At 37.8% G+C, this 23,770-nt stretch overlaps 1 protein-coding gene across 1 annotated transcript in view; it reads left to right on the top strand.

Moving 5' to 3' along the window:
- The window catches only part of epha10 (EPH receptor A10), a 266,058-nt gene that overhangs the window by 221,665 nt on the left and 20,623 nt on the right, over positions 1-23,770 (top strand). The window contains exons 9-10 of the mRNA XM_088603157.1: positions 16,195-16,250; positions 23,015-23,140. Coding sequence (XP_088459283.1) covers positions 16,195-16,250; positions 23,015-23,140 — 182 coding nt within the window. The remainder of the gene's footprint in view (positions 1-16,194; positions 16,251-23,014; positions 23,141-23,770) is intronic.

Genomic DNA, 23,770 nt, shown 5'->3' with positions numbered 1-23,770 from the left:
GGAGGTACCATAAGGACGTTGTGCTAGGACTCATTCTTGACAATAAATCTGAAACATACAGTACAACATAATAATATACAGTACATCCACTCCCCTGGTTATGTAAGGGTTTTGGTTATGTAAGTCAGAAGCAACCTGTCTTAGCTGTTCTCTGAATATACAGCATGTGGAGAATTTCCATTCATTATACTGCAGAAGGACGTAGGGACTGGAGGAGAGAACTCCAGGGTTCATTACCCTTCAGTGCTTAACAGGAGTGTGTGCTGATCACAGAGGGGGTAGAGAGCCAAAGAGAAGTGACTAATAGGGGGAGAGAAATGATATGACAATGAATGAAAAAAAAATTGTTTAAAAAAGCAATTCCAATAACAGAAATACAGAAAATTAGAGAGAATTGCCTTTTAATGAATTTGTAAACACGGTATATTTCATTGCTCTACACATGTGACTGCTGTTCAGTAATTGAACACAAAATAAAATGAACAGTAAATAATAAAAATGAGTAAAGTCACAGGGTGCTTCTCTGACTTGATTACCTTGAAAATGTTATCATGGGGGCCTTTTTACCCCCCTAAATATGTGTCTTGTGAATTTGGGGGAGAAGGTGTGTCTCAACATGTACATTACTACAAAAAAGCAATAGTTTCAGCACATGTTCAAAAATGGTTTCATGTTTTAAATGTTTGTGATTACAGACAGTTTTTTTTCAACACTACATTTAATAATTTAAAGCTAAACTGATTGGTTATATATGGTATAGACTGTTTTAAACAATAAATCCGATAGTGAAGAAGGTAGCGGAAGAATACTTTTTAGCTCTCGAAGATAAAAAAAATTTAGTGAGGATAATTTCACTGTAAGGTTGATGTTTTTCTGAAGTATTTGCTATTAAACAATCTCAGTATTTAATTTGTGGCTTGTGGCTTCTTCATACTGTACTTGCTGAGATATTGGGAAGTGCACATTCCTGTTTACTTTAATAATGAAGTGAAATATGCCAAATGAATCTGGAAAGGCCAGGAGAGATGGTTGTAATCTGCACATCCAATCAGATGAGTCATCTGTTGGATAAAATTAAAGAGTATGCACTCAGATTTAGCCCCTTCTTCATGTTTCCTTAGAACATGAAATTATTCTTTCATCTAAAAAATATCCTTTCTCTCTTGGGAAAGAGTGAGAGCCTCCTGAAAACCCATTTAAATGTGCCCAATTTACATTTGCTTAAAATGGTCATGTAGCAGATTTTCAGCACATTAAACAGCATTTACAATCAGCTTGACATTAAGACAATTTTGGCATGTAGGGACATTGTAAATGTTGGTACTACGTTTTCTCTCTTTGCATACTGTACTGTATGTCATTATTCATTTTACACAGGGACAAGAGAATGAAGTCATCAGTGCGCAGCACATACTGTACAGTAGATACTTTGTGCTGTTTTGGTGTTAATGTCAGAAGTGGCATTTTATTTATTTAGATTTCTTAATGTTTTTGTAGATCTTGCTGCTTTGTTGCTGCTTTGTTAAAACTTCCATCAGCTTCACTAGCTGTACTTTTCATTAAGGTAAATGGCTGTTACTATTCTGGAATTATGACAGGGTGCAAAATGAGCAGGTTCAATGAACCTGGGCAAAAAAATAATAATAGCCACATGTGTTCTCATGATTGTATTAATGTTAATATTGCAATTTGCAGTTCAAACATTAGACATTGACTAGGCAACTACTAATATTGTAGTTCATAGCACTACACTGCTATTTCCATTCATGAATACAGTGTGACAAATACAGTATAAATTCCAACAAATTAAAACAGGCATGTATACATATACAGTGATAAGAATCTAGTAAGGTTATTAATTTTGCTTTCCATTACACTAATTCACTCAATAGTTAATGGATGTAAACATTTAGCAGTCAAGCGATTCATTAATAAAATCAAATGTTTATTTTTGTTATAAAGAAAATCAAACGCCTATTTTTAGAAGAGATGTGAAAGAGCTTCCACTTCTGTTTGTTTTTGCACCTTTGTCCTGTGCACAGTTTTTTTTTTTCAGCCCAGTGAAACTTGAATCACTGCTGACACGACTACGCTACCGCAGCAACGTGTTACAATGAGTATGCTGCACTGTAGCACTTTAATATCTCATCACCATTGCACATTTAGAACATTGAGTGCAGCCTTTTACAGGACAGCGAGTAGCATAGTGTTGTTCAAAATCCTGCCATAGAGTCAGGATGGTTGGCTTTTAAGGCTGCAAAATTAAACAAAGCTGTCTAATTTCCACTCAGAGCGAGTGAAATTGGAAATTGAGGGAGTGAAATTGGTCACTCCTCTGGGCTAATGAAGAGTCTGTGTCTGGGCTTTAGCCTGGGAGGAGGGGAGTTCTTAGTGGCACATTGAGCTGGATTCCTGGTCTGAGGGATGCTACGAGTTAGGGATACTTAAGAAAATTGTTTTTAGCTCTGCACTGAGGGGATGTCACAGGCACAGGACAGGCGGCTGTTCGACAGTCGGTTATCCAGGCTAAATCGGGGTATCATGTGCTCTGGAGGAACAGGGTGGGCCAACCGAATCAGGGCTGATAGGAGGTGTTAAGATTTGAAGGACTTGTGCACCACTTGTAGAAGCGTACGTTGCTCATCAGAGAAATGGGAGTCAAGATGACACAGGTTAAGTCCTGAATATCCCCTGTGACTTACCGTCAGCAGAAAGACAGGCACTCTCAGTGCGGGAGATAAGAGAGGGAATACAGCAAACCATCTGTTACTGTGTCAGAGATGCACGTTTTGACTGTACAGTGGTGTCTGTGGCCAAATAGGATCAGCTAGGAAAGTTAGTGATCAAAAAAGTTAGTGGTTGTATGGGTAGCTGTTCTAAAATCAAGGAAGAGATAACATCCAGGTAGAGGACTGGATGTTAAAGATTTAGTCAGTGTTCCAGTGTTTTGTCGCGTAAGATGATTAACGAAGTGAATATTGAGAAATAGATGATGTGGAGTTGCATTTTCCAGTGCCTGCTATTTAAGACAGTGACAAGTATATGGAGTGAATATGAATGCTGTAGTATGTAGTGCCTTTTAAAAAGTATAATAAACTGGGTGTAGTGGAGAGGATAAAAAAATGTTAGTGTTAGCTGTGGGTTGTGTTATTGGAGCCAAATAAAGTGAAATGAAGGGATGCACAGTCTTCAATGGAAGGGGACCAACATCTTTGATCCCAGAAAGATGACATTGAGGGACCACTTAAACATGGAAAATCAAGGTGACTGGCAGACAGTATCAGACTTCTGGTGCCATGTGTGCAAGTCGTTATGCCTAGGTATTGTAAACACAGGAAGATTCTCTTACAATCTGTATAAACCCTCATCCTACTAGAAACCAGTACTTACATGGTAAAAACAATTTATGTCAGGGAAAAATCTTTGCATTTTCCATTTTTGCAATCTTTGACTGGGTATTAACCTAAAACTGGTTTTAGCACAATGGAAAATAAGTCCAGGAATTAAAAACACCCTATGATACTCGATCCTCACCAAAAATAAACATTTGAAATGAATTATTTACCAAAACTCTGCAGTCACTCTGAAATAAAAAAAAATGTATAGCTACTGCTTTACAAAACATTGAGTTTTTCTTTTAAAAACACATTTTCCATTATTCCTTATTCCTGGTTGGTTAAACCTTCAATTAGCTGCTATATTAAAACAAAATGATATTTTATTTATTCAAGAACATGTTTAATTGTTTAATTGTTTTATTTTCTGGGTGGAAGGAAGGAACATCAGAACAGATACTATTAAAAGGCCAGTAACCATCTAGCTCATTTCACTGTAAGGATCTCGTCTTGCTCTTTCTTAAAAGAAACCAGGGTATCATCTTCAGCAGCATAGCTGGGTATCCATATTCCCACAACACTTTGTGCAAATTGCAGCCTCCTCTGCTCCATTTTAAATGCACTCTTTCTTAGTTTTCACTTGTATCCTCTCTTTACTGTCGATTCTAAAGAACACATGATCGAGATGGTGGAATGCAAGTCTGAGCCTAGAGCTGTAGTCACTGGACTCATTTTTATGTTTTTATAATGTTACTTTTATGTTTTTGCTTCCACCCCAAGCAAGAAGCTGAAAGAGTCAGACACTGAAATTGGTTAAAAGGACCACTCCATTACAGCTGTCTATTGTCTGCAAACGCAAATTGTGAAAACAGAGGACGCAGTGGTAACATTTTTGTATTGTTGTACCAACTGATAAATCATTGTACTGTAAGTCCCTGCAGACATTTTAACACTCTGTTGCTACAAAATGAGATGTTTTGGGTGTATTTTCAAGCTGAAATGGAGGAATTTTAAAACCTCAATTGTGGCTTTTGTAGATGAACGCTGCATTCTAAAGAAACAGTCAAAGGCCCCATAATACTGTGTTTGCCTCACAAATGCAACAATCTTGCCTTGGGAAAATTACTAAATTCAAGCTAAATTTTCGATATTTCTTTTTCTCAGGCCACTGTGTTGGAAACGAGAACAAATAGTGAAGAATTTAATTCATTGCTTAGACATTGTGTTGTGTATCTTCTGTAATAATAAACTTTATTTTATATGGTGCCCTTAAAGGTGGCTTCTCAAAGTGCTTCACAGAACAACAACGACAACAATAGAAAATTCATAAGATACAGAGGAGACAGTAGATGAATACTAATACTGAATACACTAGGAGCAGAGGGGCTAAAGAACAGAACCAGTTAAGTAAAGGCCCTTCTAAAACAGAAAGTTTTGAGTCTAGATTTGAAGGCGTTTAGAGAGGTAACTGTCAGAACAGTTACTATTAAAAGGCCAGTAACCATCTAGCTCATTTCACTGCAAGGATCTCGTCTTGCTCTTTCTTAAAAGAAACCAGGGTATCATCTTCAACAGCATAGCTGGGTATCCATATTCCCACAACACTTTGTGTAAATTACAGCCTCCTGTGCTCCATTTTAAATGCACTCTTTCTTAGTTTTCACTTGTATCCTCTCTTTACTGTTGATTCTAAAGAACACATGATCGAGATGCTGGAATGCAAGTCTGAGCCTAGAGCTGTAGTCACTGGACTCGTTTGTATTTTTTGTATAATGTTACTTTTATGTTTGCTTCCACCCCAAGCAAAAAGCTGAAAGAGTCAGACACTGAAATTGGCTAAAGGGGCCACTTTTAAAAGGGTGCCAATAAGCATGACTTCAGTCTTTTCACAGTTTAGATGAAGGAAATTTTGAGTCATCCATGTTTTTATGTCAGAGATGCAATTAGAGTCCATTTTTAGATCTAAATCTGCCAAGAGAAACAAAGTGACAGCGATCAGTGAGGTAAGAACCATTTAAGAGCAGTGTCAAAAACTCAAAACAGTCTCAAGAGGAGAAAGTCTCATGCTTAACAGTGTTGAAAGCAGTACTGAGATCAAGAAATATAAGGATAGAGAGAGAACCAGCATCAGAAGCTATTAGAAGATTGTTAGCGATCATCTATGAAGTTGTAGTAAAAACAAATTAATGGCTGTTGACACAGCCACTTACTAGTCTTGAACCTTTATGTTATTGAACTTTTTGCAGATATTCCTGCAGTTGCAGATATCCCTGCAGTCAGATTGGCACAGAATTATTGGCAGACCTCATACAGAGAAACTATGCATTTTACATTCTTTACTCTAAAGTATAGTTTGATGACGGTATGTGTATGAGGTTACTCTAGTTTCTTCATTTACTCAGGCTTTCTCCTGCAGAAGTAGCTGTGATGAGGCACCTACTGTATATCCTTGTCTGAACTCAAGGAGGCAGGTAAAAGCAGTGGCTTTGAGCCCCCCCTGAATATTATCTGACTTTTTGGCCCCAATTATTTTGCTTGACGTGATAAGTATAGCCATCGAAGGAAGGCTTTTTGTGGATGGATTTTAATATCACCATCATATCACTGTTATTGAAAAAATAAATATCCCACAGATAGTGTGAGCTATTGTCTGATTTACTGATTTACTCAGATGCCAAACTACGTAATAGAGTATTTTCACACCAGCAAGAGGTTCATAAATCCGAATAAGTTCATACATTCAGACAGGGTTTATTAGAGGGAGTTTGACTTCTGTTAATATTTGTTATCTTAACCATATTATGTGTATGACTACATACTGTACTGTATGTAACTGCAGGTATCTTATGACATTTTTGGGACTTTCCACTTTCCAGAAGTGGTTGATTTCTCAAAACAGGTCTCTTCTTGTAGCCATTGGATCGTATTTTAGGGATCATTTGGAAGAAACATGAAGGTGAATACCACTGAAGAGGGTGGGTGTGAAGTGAGGAATACTTATTTTAATTGTTGTATTGTTACTTGGTTGTGTCGGAAAAATGAAAATCTGAAAAATGAAAAGAAAGAAATCCATTGAGATGATTTTGTTAATGACTGTGAAGACGGTGGATACTTTAATAAGGTCCTGCTGTGTGGGGAACGCAATAAAAACGTAAATGTTTGGGTATTTAGTTAAATGTGTTAGGTTAAAATAGCATTTTTCGAAGCAATAGAATATTGTGTACTATTTTGGTTACCATGTTTATTGTGCTCTTGAATCAGTCCAGAGAAGAGCAACCACTTACATTCTGACGTAAGCAAGTGTCTGACACTAACAGACTGAAGAAACAGAAACTTAATCTGGAACAAAGACTGCAAGAGAAACAGATACAGGTATTCCGAGGGATTAACAGTGTCAGTCCAGTTAACTTCTTCAGAATGAACAGTGAAACACAAAGTAGAGGACACAAGTGGCAACTGTGTGAAAGAGGATTTATAGTGGAACTAGACTATGGAACCAGATTCTCAGTCATGTTGCTGAAGCTGATATCCTGGTTTCTTTCATAACAGCAGGATGAGAAACTTGGATGAATACTTGTTCCAGGATATTTCTCAATGAAATTTGAAAAAAATGAATCTGCTGCTCTTCTCTGAACTGATTCTCTAGCAGCAATATCTTTTGCATATAATGTTGACCAAAATTGTATGCATTTTAGCAGATGTACAGTAAATGATGAATCAACATAAACATCTTACTCTTTTTCATGACTAGTTATATTGTTTTCCTTTTTGTATATAGTTTAGTTTTGATTGCTACCTGCATGTACAGTAATATACTGTACTGCATTTGTGTACATTAAACTTCATACTGTGTACTGTAGGTGTTGGCCCAATTTTGAAGTGTATCTAAATCTTTTTTAATTTAATTAGCTCTTCTACAGTTTTTTCTAATCCATCTGTGTTGTCCATGTATTATCTGCAAACTTGACAAGTTTATAAAGTTAGTTGTCTGTTAACTACCATAATTTAGAATATAATTAAGGAAGAGGCAATAACATTGATCTTTTTCCACTTCACTTATTATATCACCCTAATCTGAAGATTCATCTCTTATCAGCACTTTTTGTTTTGGTTGACCATGAGTAACTCTATCAAACATTCTGAAAATTACAATATTCCTACTGTATGTACAGTATCTTGAGATTATATACAAATATTCTGCTTAATGAAAATCTAAACATAGAATATCATGTAATGTGTATGTGTCCACTATGGCTGTTGCTTGTCCCAAGAACTTTATACTTGCTGGTTAACTCAATTGATAAATAGTGTGCCCAGAGTGTGGGTTGGGACCTACAGTACAGTACAGCTCATAAATTTGCTCATTTTGTGCCAGTGGCAGGTTTCCTGTGAAGGGATGCAGGGACAATGGAATTGCTAGTAGTTATTGTAAAGCCTCAAAGATATCGTATTGTGGAGAGAACTGAACTTTAATTTGCTTATCTATTTACATGAGCTCTAAGCCCATATGGAGAACTTTATTACAGATTTAAACTGTTTAAATTCCAGAGGGATTCCTTGCTCAGAGCTTAAGGCCTTCTGAAAGTAGGACAAAGCAGTGGTGAGATGGTGCTGAAACTCACTGCATTCGTCTGAGATGGAGGAGTAGAGGAATTGACGCAGGTTGCCTGTGAATGGTAGCAGGAATAATGACAGTAGTTACTACAGGCCACTATGGAGACAGGGTCAAAGACTTGTCATTAGTTCATCTGAGATTTTGTGATTTAATAAATTGATGTAAAAGAGTATTAGATATTGAAATATTCACAGTAATTCTTAACTATGCCCCCTTACTTCCATGGTTCTCCATACAGAGTGTTTATTTAAATTTTAAATCACAAAATATACAGTATGGAAAACCCTGAATCTGTTATGTGATTGTATGCAGAACCAAATGGAATACCACATGACATGTCACAATGTGGAATGAGAGAAGTTAATTATTGTCACTTTCCTTTTTCATTGTATTCCAGTTATTGTATCTCTGCAATATTGTTCATTCTCTGTATCCCAGGTCCCTGGAATAAAATGGCAGCAGCACACATTAGGCAGAGAGGTCAACTCCGGAAAGGCTCTGCTTCAGGAACCAAATTCCCATGAGTTAATTAACCATTGTCTGCACACATCCAAACTTCTTGTCACCATATGTGCATAATTTACTCACACAAGGCAGCGAGCCTTATAATGCTTTATTGTCTTTCTTATTTAAATTATTATATTTAATCACGTAATTATACTATACTTCATTATAGAATTATAAATAAAAACTTCTAAAACATCTTTTACCCATTTTTATCAGTCTCCTGTAGATCAACCATTGTTTTCTTGCAGCATTAATAAATATGGTCATTTCTCTCTTCCAGTAGAATGCCGTGCTGTGTTTATAACAAAATGTGTCACATGCTGTTCTGTCAGTATTTCTACATTCTGCCTTGCAGCATAATTGTTCTCAAAATTATTTACACATCCATCGGTCAAAAAGCAATTGGGGACTGAACCTAATTTTCCATCTAGGATATGATACAGAAAAAAAAATGTTTATGCATGCAGGACCCAAACTAACACTGTATCATAATGAGAAAGACAGTTAACTGGAGTCATCAGTTTATTTAAATATGAATATGTATTTGCATGTGCAAATAACATACAGTATAATGCTTAAGTTTGGTTATTGTCATAAATGGCCATTGCTGCACATCCAGATTACATTGTGAAGGAATTTGAACAAAATAAGCACACAGCATGCCCCTTTTGTGCTGCTTTATTTAATGTATTTTGTTTTTCACTAAGAGTACTGTTCAGATTAGATGTGATGCAAGAAACACAAATACATTTAAGTAATAATCCATCCATCCATTTTCTAAACCACTTTACCAATATGGGATCATGGGGGGAGCTGGAGCCCATCCTGGCAGGATAAGCGTTAGACAGGATGCCAGTCCATCACAGGGCACACACAGACACAGGCACACGCACTTCAGGGAGTTTTCCCAGAATCCATTTAACCTACCAGCATGTCTTTGGAAACCAGAGCACACCTCCATGCAGATAACACCCCAGTTGAACACAGGGCCCAAGTGCTGCAAGGCAGTAAGGCTAACCACTGTGCCACTGTGCGGTGCTCTAATTAAAAAAAAATAACACAAAATACAATATTACAAAAATAAATTCATGAAATGTAACACATATTCAGGCTGACTACTAATAATTGTCACAGTTGCAGTCCCTCCCCCTTAAGGGCGCTCCGGCTCTTTCACTTCGGACTTGATTTTGTGCACCTGCCCCCTGTTCCAGCTTGCTTCCAGCCCACCTTAAAAGCCAGACGCCCATTCAGTTCCGGGCTCTGCATTTGTTCCCGTACCAAGCGAGTCCGGGATCTGAGCATCTGGTCCCGTTCCCCCCTTTTCCCCCCCGACCCTCCACCGGATCCTGTTCTGGTTTTTAATCCTGTTTGTCCTCATCTCGGATGGACCGCCCGACTTTGGACTTTTTGCCTTCATCTTGGTATTTCCCATTGGAAACTGTTTTGGATTGTTTGCCCCACCCCCCAGAACACCTGCGCACTATCTGTTTTAATTCCCAACACCTGCATGCTTTTCCCCCCGTGTTTTCCTCATTAATTCCGGGATTGTGTCGTCTGCATAGGGTCCCGAAGGAATGCGTTGTTACAATAATGGGCTGACTTTGTAACCACTGGTTATGCAGTTAGTGTACGGTGCAATGGTACCACTTTTAATATCAGTTTTCTGGTGTATATTCCATGCCACATTCACAAAATAGTGGTATTTTGTTTGAAATTTGGAAGGAATTTGAAAATATGCAAAAGTCCTTAAACCTCAATTGTGAAAACAGGGACCAAAGGTCCCTGTTAAAGGTCAGTATTAACACAAATGACTGGGGGACGGAGCAGAGGTGATGCTACCTTCTTGCTTTCTTCATTTCACCTCTTAAGACTGGCTTATTAGAAATATTTGGTAAACCCTTCAAAACTGCATTCTCGAGTCAAATATTATAAAAAGCAACACAGCACATAAGAAAGGACACAGGCTATGACATGTAAGAAGAAATACAATATTTGAACTTTCTATCAGGGAATGATGTACTGTACTATACGGTATGTTGACATACTGTATATTTCCAGCTAAATCAATGTAGCCCCATGGTTCCAACAACCCCCTGTCCTCTCTCAGTTAATTACCTTTCTTTTTTCATTCCACTGGACTAGATTTGGTTTAAAGGGTTTTTGTTGGTTTAATAACGCTTTGATAACGTAAAAACTTTACAACTTGCAATGTAAAACCAGACAATGTGCAATATAAAACCAAACAAAAGAACCCATTTAATACTAAGCAGACCACCGAAGCTGCATTTGGTAATCCTTGCAGAATGCTAGACAGCATATTTAGGCTTGCACAGAAAGTGAAGTTGGTAGAGTAATTTGTTAAATTGAAATTTACAGTCGATGGGCAAGGACATGGGCGTATTCACAGCAAGTTCACATTTTCCCATGCTCTCGGCAGAAATTAAATCAGTCACTTTATCAAATAGTCCCATGAATTTCTAAGGTCCACTTAATGTAATTCAGTCATTTTGGTGGAGGTTTCTGTTGCTCTTTATGAAACACACATTATGATAAAGTAACTGCCGCAAAGAATGTGTTTCTTGTGGTTGCTCTTTCCCTGGGACACAAGTGAGCTGCTGTCTATGAAAGTAGTTGGACAATATTGTGAGTAACTGTTGGGGAAGACAATCCAGATTAGGAAGTCGGCTCTCGTTTATTTTCGAGTCTCATGAAATTACATGAATTCTTCTGTCATCCTCTCCAATATAAATAATTTGCTTGCACTGGCAGTATGCTTTCCCTCCCTCTGCTGAGCAATGTAGTGCATTCATGCAATTATTTCACAACAAAATCCATAGTATTAATAAACGGTTTCTGAACTCCTGCAGCCATGGCAACCATGTTCGGTTCTGATTTCACAAGTTTGAATTTTTCTTTTTTTTATTGCTGTTGATGCTTCCAATATAACTGTGATGATAGCTAAAATAAGACAACTATCTGTGTCCTAGACCCTATTCCTGCTTCCCTACTCAAAACTTGCTTCTTTGTTCTTTGTCCTTTATAGTGTAGGTACTGTAGGTCATACGTCCAGATTATTTTAAGGATTTATCATATGCGTGCCTTTGGTCTTGATCTGATGATACACACGTTTTCCAGCTCTGATAAAGACCAAGCTTGACAAAATGCTCAGTAGAGCCAGCTTTCTTATGTGCAGGACCATATCTTTGAAACATGTTGCCCAAATCAATTAGAGACTCTTTGAATATTGATATTTTCAAAACTTGTTTAAAGACTTAATGTTTTGAGGTTTGACTTAGTTTTATGCTTGTTTTCAGTAAGTCGGCATACTGTTTCCCACCACTATTCTTTGTACATTATATATACTTGCTGTAATATATTGTGTTGTCCAGTGTTTTTTATTTCTTAAAAAGCTCTCATCAGTATTGTGTCTTATTATGATGATGATGAATCTTCATACTGTAGGTTACAGGTGATTGTCAAGAAACATTTACAAATGTCAAACCTTAATTGCCTTTGTTGGGAATAATATACATTTTAACAACAATCCTGCAGTGCCTGTTAATAGAAACAAATACATCCGTTGCCAGTCTGCTGTCTGGCATATTGTGAGAGCAATGAGGTTAAGCTGGAGATATCAAGTTTACCACAGTGGGAAAAAAAATCCAATGCTGAGTCATCAGCATTTATTATTCAGATTTTCAAACACCCCTTTTCAAAACACTACTTTTCCCACAATTTCATCAGGGGTTTGGCAGGGTTTCTCTGACGGCATGCCTTGTTTCACCCTGCCTTCTACGTGGTAGGTGACATGCCTTTTCTTCCTCAGCAGTATCTGCAGTCCTTCCAATATAGCTCCAACTAGCGTGGTCCTGCTCTCCACCTCCTTCTCACCACCTCCTTCTGCCTCCATTCAGCCTCAGAGGTACATGAATTTCTGCACTCTTGCCTCATTTCCATCCCCTGCCTGCTCTGCCAGCTCCAGCCTTGGACGCCTTTCTAACCCTCTCTGCCATTCTGCTCCCCTCTCTGTGCCCGGCCCTCTGCATGCCCTATGTGTCTTTGCAGTTCTTACAGAGCAAATGCTGAATGCATGTCCAGGATTGCAAGTTACAGTATGTCAGAACCTTGAGATTGCTGGTCTATAGTTTTTTTTTAATACAAAAAGAGTCCAAATTAAATAAATATTTTCAGGAAGAAAATTTACTGTTGGGACATCACCGTGTAATATGAATTCTGCCTAGATGGATTCTACCCAGAAAGAGCCCATGCTGGGCTAAAATATGGAAGTGTTTAAAATTATGTTCCGTGACTTTTGGTCAATACCAAATGACTAACATGCCCTGTGCATTTTACTAGTGGTTTCTCCCAGTGTTTGGATTAATTTGTGTGCTTCGAATATGAATCGTCATCCACAAGATCCTTTGCCTGGGCTCTCATCCAATGTTGCGTTTTTATGGGTAGTACCAACTAGAGTTGTTATTTAATTGATATGCTTGAACCACAGCCTTTGTTCTCCTAAAATGATTACAGTTACAACTCACAATTCATGAGGAATAACGACATCCAAGAATCAGATTCTTTACGAATGTTTATTGACTATTTAATACAATAAGTTTTGACTTAACTAAATAATGATTGTGATTTAAAACAGCTGGATGAGACTGAGACTGGCTTGTCTTTCATTATTCTTCCCGAACATCAGTTAAGAACTTCCATTTCTAAGTGTTAAAGGACACTTTTTAATGATAATACTGTAGATCTCATAATGCTACACGGTTAGATCTACACAGGTACTGTATTAAGCTTGCTGTAAGAGGAAGGAAAATGTCTTTTACTCCTTTATAATAGCCCATTCCTACACATAGGTTATGATCACAGACATCTAACAAAGAGCTCACCAAGACAGGAGGACTCTACTATTTTTATGTTATACCCCTTCCCACACACATGTACTGTATTGTATCAGCCCTATGGTACGCAAGGTACAGTATGATGCATGATGCACAAGGTCAAGCTATCACGTACTGTATCAAGGTTTGCATGTGCTCTTTTTTGTGCCTGGCGTTTTCACTTTCAAATAAGAAAATAATCGTATTTGGAAGTGCAGGATTAATTTTATTTATCCATCAAATTTAGTATCACCAAAGCTCTCCTTGACCAGTACAGTTTAAATTCTTAATTCCTTAGTGGAGAGGTTTTCTAACCTTGAAGCATTTAGGCTATTCTGTGCTTGCAGTGAAAGAGAAAGCATTCATTGCACGAAGTAGTAATGTATTTTTCTAGCTAGTGAAGAATCATTTCTCCTCTCAATGATATCGAGCAGTGACAGTTATAAAGACTGCAGACCTTGCAGAAGTCATGAGCACAGGATTCCTGTAACTCAAATACATTTATGTTTTCTAGTTATTATTTAGTGGTTATTTTTCAAACCAAGAAAAGGATCTTTTATTTATTGAGTGGTAGCTGGTACTTACCTAGATCCGATGTATGCGATTGCCTGTGTGATCTAACTAATTTCCTGCATGGTGTACTACCCTTCCTGAAGTCCAACCTTTTCACACTTCAGTACTTTTATTTCTTCTGGCATCTACTGCATCTCCCAATTTTTTTTTCTTTTCCGCCATAATCCTCCTGAGACATTTATCTCCCTGTGGGATCCGGGAAGTCATTTCTCTCTATGAAGTTTCGGGCTATTTTGTAGGAACACACTCTGCTCCAAAGCAGGAGAAAAGATGTGTAATTTTTTGCATCTATGATTTGATGAGGCTTTGTCCTTCTGCATCTTTAGAATCAATTTTAACCTTGTAATGAAATGTGATCACCTCTTCTGAATGTCTCTGCTCTGCTGGCTCACCGTACCATTCTTGATGTGGAAATAGAGTGCTCTTTATTCTTCTGTAACGCATTTTGAATGATGACCTTTAGCTTTAGTGGGCTATCCATTTTATTCATTAAGGGTGCAAGTAGAATAATTGAAAGCAACACTCAGGGCTTTAAAGCAAAAGAACAAAAGCTACAAAGCTGCTTACAGGGCAGATATTCCGAGGGATACGGAAATGTTGCTTGGTATACAGTGCTTCACAGGATTCGACAAACACAGTGCTTTTTAGCTGACCCCGATCATCTCTTAGTCTGATCCAGCTCCTTTCCTCTGGCTTTGTCGCACATCCCATTGTTAGTGCTACACGTCAATGACCGTCAATACAATTCATTCTTTAAAACTTTGTTAGACTTTCATCCCATGATACGGAAATGAAAAAATCTACTATTTCTATTGCTGGAGAAAAATATTGCAGTGTTTTTTTTTCTTCCATAAGAGAGAGAGAGAGTCAGAGAAAAATAGAAATCCTTCCAGCTGATGAAAAAAAAACCCCACAGGAGACGAAAGAGCACAGTCTCATTGTATTGTATCTTGTGCTGTGAACTATTTTTGTAGCATGGACTGAATACTTAAAAACACAAAGGAGATGCAGCATTTTTGTCTAATCTCTTTGTATTTATTTTTTTTATTATTGTGCTAATCTGATAAGCCCTTTATAATTCCGTCTTCTTTACAGAATTGCATTTCAATGAATTTTCTCCTATTCCAGTGCTGTCAGTTGCACTGCAGTGACTCCAGTGAAATTCCCTCGTTTATCTGTGCTCTTTAATTCCTTATCAGCTTTACTGGCATTTGATTTAATATGGCCAATTATCTTCCACAGGCCTGTCTGCATATTAAATATTATTATTAAAATGCCAGTTTTGTGTTTAAAACAATGACAGTCGGATATGGAAGTCATTTATAATTAGAGTGTGCTTGTTCTCCCCACTGTAGCCCTACTGCAGCCTTCCATGAACAGTCATATGCAATGCTTGCACACAGAAACCTCTCTTTTATTGTTTGGTCATGTCTTGAGATCCCATTTTGAACATTGACTTTACACATTTGATTAGAAATGTTAAACACTGAGGAATAACAGGAACCCTTTTCCAAATCAAAATTAGACAAAGCAATCAGAAATAATGTAGTTCCCCTTCTCCCCTGTGTGTAGATGCGCAGGGTTCATTGCCATCAACTGCAATGCGAGAAAGATATTTTGACAAACAAAGATATTTCTCAATTTTCTCAATTTTCAAAGAAAAAGAAACCATTCAGAATGGAAATTGCACAGATCCGCATTTCTTACCATTAGTGTTCAGTCCATACAGTAGATGTCTAAAAAGTTCATTTTAGGAAACATATTTTATATTAATAAATAAATATGAATAGGAAATAAGATATTTGTCTTGGACAAAAAAGCCATTATTACTAACTTCCTACTGAGAATACAGGTAGTGAACCAAAATGGAAACACCAATGTAAAGTCACTTAATATGACTTAATAATAATATCACTTAATAATGATTCATTAAGGTGTGAAGAAAACAAGCTTATCATTTAGCAATCTTCGATTCATACCAATCAGGTTATTTAGAAACATGGTTGTTTTTTAATTTATTCATGGCCAGATAATCATGAAAATATATTATTCATTAGTATAATTTGTTCATTTCTATAAATCCAATATGCAAAGGTATCTTGTCGTGCTACAAAATACATGTCTACAAGGTTGAACTATTTTAACAGGATTTGTCTTTAAATAGTTTCTATGAACATCTTTATTGAATTCTCTTTCAGCAGGGCACTATATATCAGTATAATCTGAAAGGTTTCTTGTGCTCTATTCATTTGATGTGTTCTTGTGTTTATTTCAGGCAATGTGGTTACAGTAAGGCCAGTCAAGATGGAGATGAAGAACTGTATTTTCAATGTAAGTATGAAGAATTTCAGTACAGTAGTACTCAAAATCATCAGTTGCTCTTTAGGCAGATAAACTGTGAAAAACATCATGAAAGGGAGTCCTTAAAGAAATACAGTGATCTGTTCCTGAAGTTAAAACATTCCTGCTAGCCTGCTGTGACTGTCACACAGTTGACCAGCAAGGTAAGATTAGAAAACATTTTCAGGATATTGTGCTTGGCTTTATGGCAGAGCCCATATGGCTGTTTGTGTACACATGTGTAGTAAGAGCTGTGTAAGAGCTGTGACTCCCTTCCATTCACTGGCTGCATAGTGGCCAGCGGGAGCGTGCTGGGCCCATAACCCAGAGGTCGGTGGATCGAAACCACCCTCTGCTAGACACTTTTCGGGTGGAGCGATGGCTCTGTGGCTAAGGATCTGTGCCTGTGGCTGGAAGGTTGCTGGTTCAAATCCAGCAGCTGGCAGAGGAATCCTACTCCATTGGGTCCCTGAGCAAGGCCCTTAACCCCATCTGCTCCAGGGGTGCTGTACAATGGCTGACCCTGCGCTCTGACCCCTAGCTTCTCTCTACCTGTCTGTGTCTCATGGAGAGCAAGCTGGGGTATGTGAAAAGATGAAATCCTAATGCAAGAAATTGTACAGGGCTAATAAAGTGATGTTATGTTGTTATATTCCTGCTGTTGGCACTATAACCTTGCTTTGTAGCAGGAATCAAAGAGTCCCCGACTGTGCTTCATCGAGCAAGGGAACGTGTGTTTTCTCTTATGCTCACCTATTTGCTGTGAGGCCATGTTGATGAAAATATTAAGCTGGAATGTAGAGAAGAATGTGCGAGATATTATATGAGAGAAAAAACAGTTATTGATTAATTCCAGTTTTCCTTTAAGTAATACTATGCTTTTAGTATTGATTCCCTGATTTGTCATATTATAAGAGATAAAAGAAACCTAAAATGTTAAAATATTTTATCTACACATTCCATAGTGACCTTAACTATAGTTCCAGTTTATGAAAACACTTTATATCTGACATCAGCTATACTTGAACTTATTTCCTCATCATTCAGGGCCACACTTCAATGAGATTTTTACCTTTGTGTCATGAGGAACTCATTTGAAGGTGAATTTCTCAGCATTTATAAAACAAAATGAACAAGCTGTCACTTAAATATTTATTTTAGTAATAATAAATACAATTTAGTAATAAATAAACTGAATAAACTGTATAAATACTCACTGTATCTCAGTCTGGTTTTACGGTCAGTTAAAATGGTCTTTCATCCCCTGTAGGATGTATGACACTAATAATCAGCCACAATGCTGTGGGAAATTGTTTACACATTTATCCTCCATCCTCCCATTTACACAGACATGCTCTGCAGACTGAAGACAAGTGTCTAGTCTCTTGCTTTCCCTTAGAGCAGTAGCATTTGGGACATGAAATTGGGCTGAATACCTGTGAAAAATAACATTTTTTCTGCATATACCAAGTGAGACAGGTCAAACCATAAACAAGAAAAGAAAAACAGCTCTTTCGTGTCTTAGGTAGCACCTGCTAGAGTAAATCTCAGCCTCCATCTGGTGCCAAAACTTCTAAATTATTTATGTGTCTTAACAGTGCATCTTCTGAAGCACATTATCATACCATTTGATCTCACCGAGTTCAGTATTGGTGTAATAAACCTCCCTACAGACAGCAAGACTTGACAACTTCATAGCCCTGTGGCCATGCTCACTGAGCACAGAACACCAGGCAATCACAGGCATAGTTTGAGCTTGTCAAAGGGTGTTTGAGGCTATGGGCACACTATATACAGTAGGACATGAATTATTTTGTCTGGTTTTTGATTAGCCGGGCTTGAACAGATTTTATGTGAGATCACTGTTTCCATAAGATGTATTTCTATGTTCCTTGGTGGGTACATATTTATGTGTGAGGAGGGGGATATTTAAAATGCCAATACTAGTCAATGCCTCCTATTCTAGAAAAGGGTTCCTCTGTGTCTGAGGTCGCTAGATAAAGTGAGTATGAATGGTTTTGAAACGTTCTGTGATATATAGCTGAATTCTTCCTCTTATCTAACTATAAACACAAGACTGGGCCATGATTCAGCTTACTGATGCATACTACATAGGGAGAACAGGAGAAGACAAGAGAGAAAGAATGAGCAAGACACAGTCTACTGCCTGTCTTGCCCCAAATACTCCTTGACCCACGAGGTCTATCAATCTATCAGGTATTGAGAACTGAAGGGATTTTAAATTTGGGGAACTTACCTATATTTTCATATAGTTTGAAATATTGAAGCTTAATTTTTAAATCTTCCATTCTGAATTTTTCACTCTTGTCTATTAGTCTTTTTAACATTTTATTAAAGGGCAGGCTCACCTCTCGAGGATTGATTAGATTAGGGAAATAGCCCTGTTTACTTGTAAGATTTATGTCTACTTCTGAAGGAATTAAAGTGGTCAGCGTTACAAATAGCTGGTATAAGGTTGGAAGTATAATGATGGACTCTCATAACTCAGTCCTGCTTTGTAATATAAGACAAAGGGGTGGGCAGGGTGAGAAAACAATGATAATGAGAAAATGAATAGAAAGGAAGAGAGTTCATTGTATGTTTGGGAATGAAGGTGATTTTGTGATTTGATTTGCATTCCAATTTTCAATGTTCAAAGTGTCTTTTTAGCATATGCTGTATTATCCGGAGGCTTTCAGTCTTGTGTTGTTAATATAGACTTATACCCAGCAATCAAAAACCTGAGAAAGTGTTGAGCGAGTTACTGTATAAGACTGTCGTTGTCACGTAGTGCTCTTTCAGGACCCTATGCAGACAGCACAATCCAGGGACGAGTGAGGAAAACACAGAGAGAATAGCATACAAAGGGGCTAGAAGAAAAACAGGGGGCGTGTCCAAGGTGCGCTGGTGTTAAGGGGGGGGTGTCTGCGGCAAACAATCCAAAGGAGTCCGAGGCAAATCCGAGAACGATGCAGTGTCCAAGACCGGATGATCCATCCTGACAAAGACGAACAGAGTTAAAAGCCGGAGCGGGATCCTGAGGAGTGTCGAGGGAATAAAAGGGGGGTCACAGGGCCAGAAGCTTCTTAATCCCAGACTCAGAAGGTCAGGACGCCATTGAAGCCGATGCCGCCGAGTCGCTCCTGGACTCGCGGTTAGGCGGGCTTCAGGGCGTCCATCTTCCAAAGCTGAGCCCAGACTGGCAGGAACGTCTGGCTTTTATAGGATGGGGGCAGGAACCGGTGGCAGGTGCAGGAGATATAAACACTAAACTAGTAAGGTCTGGAGCGTCCTTAAAAGGAGGGGTTAACGAGTGTGACAGTCGTCGTAGGAGATGACGGTGTGTAGAAATGTAATGTATGTCTGTAGTAAAGGTGAAGCATTCTTGATCCTGAAACTGAAAAATGTCAGATAGCTGTAGAGTGACATTAGTGTCATGAAGGTATAAAAGACAACAGGTGGCAAAAGCAGAGTGGTGAGTAGTTAGGCAGGCCAACACAATCAGGCATCCTGGAGAGGCTTTGAAATTCTTGGGAAGGAGATAGAATTGAGATGCCAATGGGTGTTCAACAATAGAACAGTTAGTCCCAGGAGGTATTTCTTCATTGTGTGTATACTGTATATACTACTGTGCAAGTGTCTGAATGACCTGCTGTCCTAGAAGCAATTTCTTTGAGTTTAATACCCAGATATAAAAGGCTTCTATACTGAAAACCTAGTGCAAACCATGAAGTATGAATGACATCACAGGCAACTCTTGGCAAGATGTCTTCAAATGTCAGGGTAAATATCTTCATTTGGTGTCTGTCATCTGCCAGTTAGATCTGCACTGAATTCCCAGTAGAACAGCGCAGATAGTGAAATATGATTATTTCTGAGGTCATGGTTTCTCTGCTGACTGAGGACTTACAATAAATGACAAGTCTGTATAAAGGATTGATTGGTTTATAAGGCAGTGTGATTGGTGTATCTGTCAGTTTTATCTGACAGAGTGAAATATTCTAAATCTTGTTATCCTTCTTAACACAAAGTTTGCTCAAACCTCATTTCTTGTAACATTAGAGGGGACATTTGCTAATTGTATTAATTAAAGAATAGCTAGAAGTTATCTTCTTACAAATTCCATGTCCAAGTGCTAATACATTAGTCTTTTTTAGAGATACTGTATAATTATATCAGCAAATTTTATGAATACAGTATCTTTATTTAGCATTATACCTGTATCTCCCACAGCAATAAACTATACACATCATGAATGTTAGTAACAAATCTTAGAGTGAAAAAAACATTCAACAGTCAGTGAAATTTTAAACAGTAACTAAATGTGAACATTTGCTAATCCAGACTGGATTACCTGATTCATATCAAAGTACAGTGGATGAAGTGTACAAGTAATACTTTTGATCTAAAAGTTGCATTTTTACATTTTCTCTGCATACATAGGATGTCTTGCACATACAGTATTACACATTATATTTTCACATATACATATTAATGCCCCTGTACAAAAACAGTGTGTACTGTAGGTAACCCACAGGGCTGATGAGATAAGCTTCTTATATGTTCATTCATTATGGAAAAACACAATTTGTTTACTTTGTTTAAAAAAAAAATCATTTCACTTGCACTGCATGTTCAAGGTACCTTTTTGGCTAGTGCGAGAATGAAAAACAGTTTCAATGAACCAGTAAATAATCATTTCAGCACAGCCTTATTAATGCTTTCTTGCTAGAACTCATTCCAGAAAGTACGATTTTCGATTAAGCCACTGATTTGTTAGTGACATTTTCAATAGTTTTTCCAGTTTTAATTCAGATTTAAAATTGCACTTTTGCTTTAGAAGTTTCAAGTTTTATTTGTGTGTCAGGCTTTAATCGATAGACTTTAAGAGCAAGTGAATTGGGTCCTGCTATTTTGGGTAGAATATCACAACTTGGAAAAGGCTGTGAGAAATTTAATAACAGATAGTAATCCATAGATTTGATGAACTGGAATGTGGCTACTATTTGCTGTAGGTAAGCACCAATATGATATTTATTATTTTATTGCTTTTAACATTTCCCGACAAAAAAAAAATATTTAAATTTTGATCTCCTATGAAACCACCCGGGAATACACCTGATTTTTTCTAATCATCTTTAAAAAACAAATATGTTGAATTCCAGCTATAAAATATTTCTGTATTAGGGTGATATATTGTTATTGTTGATGTGTTTTCTTAATGTTTTCTTTTACAGTATATTAGTGGCTGGATAGGAGATCAGGTACATGGCTGGCCATGTGAGATTATATCCAGTATTCACAGTATATATACTGTATATACTCAGTGATGGACACACTTTTCCTATGAATCCTCCATTTACAGGAGGATTTTCAAAGCTCATTTGCTACAGAGCATTAAATATAAAGGTGTCTAACAAGCTGTCAACTGGTATACATTTGAGAAGCTGCAGCTGTAGGGAATTTGTCTTGATAAGCTGCAGCTGGTGGTTGTCCAAGATTCTGCACTAGCTCTCTTGAACCACTAATAGAAAGCACTGGCTGTCCTAAAAAGAGAAAAGAAAACCATTCATTTAAAAAAAAATAGCAGTGCATATCAATGGAGCACCTTCCCAAATCTGAAGTGTGTGAGTGTGTTTAAGATAGTCTGGTTGGGCTTGAGAGAGACACTGCCAGCTGCTGGGATATTAAAGTGCTTGTGTCCAGGGATGTGGGTGGGGGCAACTCTGTTACATACAGTATGGGGACTCAGCCATGTGTGCACCCAAGTTTGCACATGTCTGGTAGTCATATAGCACATGTGGGATCTTTGAGTATTAAACCTGGGAGTTAGGCCATAAAAACCTGTGAAACCCGGGCATACAGTACCGATTTGCTGCTGTTGCTTTAAGGAAGAGAGAGTGTTTGTGTCATTAACGATGGAATGAGGGGACCTGCAAGACAGCAGCTGCTGTATCAGGTGCACTAGTGTGGCTGTTTTCATGACGTCCCTGGCCAAACAGGATTAGCCAAGATAGATGTGTATCCCAGTTGACTTCTGATTATGGATTGCTTCCCTATCTCAGTGTCCAAAACAGATTAAGGACCAATTTAGAACAAAGAAATGTGACTATCAGAAAACTTGATGTCTCGATAAGCTGCAGTTGTGGGATATCTTTATAAGCTACTGTTTGTCTGACTCTTGAGAGACACCACAGGCAGTTTCAGACTTCAAAGAGACACTTACCCAGAGAAACAGAGAAGAAAAACTGCTCTCATGACACTGGAGCTAAAATTCCCCAGCAATACTGTTGGAGACAATGGGTTAAAAAGGGAAAAAACTGTTGGCAAGTGAGGGTAAACTGAGAGTGTGAAAAATCATGTACAGACGGGCCCACAATGAGCTCACCTAGTGGGGTGTGGTTGTTAAAAGGTATTACAAAGCCAGTCAAGCTGAAGTTAGACACAAATGTTTAAAGCACAATTTAAGCAAAAATTGTTTTGAGAGTGAAAAAGTTAATTTTGCACTGGAGCATAATGGTGAGAAATTTGAAAAAGACACACTCAACTAAATCCCACAGTATAAAGGCAATGTTCAGTTGGAGGTGCATCTTAAAGCATAACAGCATAATCTCTTTTACTGTTACTATGCCTTTGTGAATTCTAATTGTAATTTTTATGTGTAAGTATACCAATTTACATTCACAAATTATACACAAATTATAATCTATTCAATGCCAACCCTCAGTTTCCCCAAACTGCTTTTTTGTTCACAGTTAAGATTCCAACCAGACGAACATACATTGACCCTGATACCTGTGAAGACCTTATCCAAGCTGTCCATGTCTTTGCGAAAGAACTGGACAACTCCAGCATTAAAATAGAGAGAATCATAAATACAGGTTAGTGCTGTTTGTGTTTTACACAGGTTGTTCAATGGAGAAAAACAATCTACATCAACCATGAACATTAAAGGGAAAGTAAATTAAAGTTTTGAAATATTGCATCATGCATTTCCACATTTTATGTTTAAGTGTCTGTAACATTGCTTTTATTAGTTCAAGTAGGTAGCTGCGTCACCATGTGTACAGTAGGTTGCAGTGGAACAAGTAAAGGTTTATTCCATGCTGAAAAGAGAATAAAAAAAACTGTTTCAGCTGTGGAGCCTTCTTCACACCTGAATAAATTTTTCTTCTCTTTTCAGTATGGAATACACCTTTACTTGTTCCTTTGCAGGCTACACATGCTGACACAGCTCCCTACTTGAATTTCTCTGGACAGGATGCCCATCCATTACAGTGCACACACAGCCACAAACACACTCTTACACTGATAGCACACCAGGACAGAACTAAACCCAGGGCTCCACAGCTATGAGGCAGCAATGCTAACCACTGTGCCACTACGCAGTCCTGTATGTTCCATCTTTTTTTAAATGTTTATTTAAGCAAATACAGTGATTTATGGATAAACAGATAGACAACAATGAAAGTGAATTATTATTTATGCACCGATCTGCCAAGATGTCATTG

This window comes from Lepisosteus platostomus, chromosome 13 (assembly GCF_059453375.1).
Source record: "Lepisosteus platostomus isolate fLepPlt1 chromosome 13, fLepPlt1.hap1, whole genome shotgun sequence".
Taxonomy (NCBI): domain Eukaryota; kingdom Metazoa; phylum Chordata; class Actinopteri; order Semionotiformes; family Lepisosteidae; genus Lepisosteus; species Lepisosteus platostomus.
This window is presented reverse-complemented; position numbering and strand designations above follow the sequence as displayed.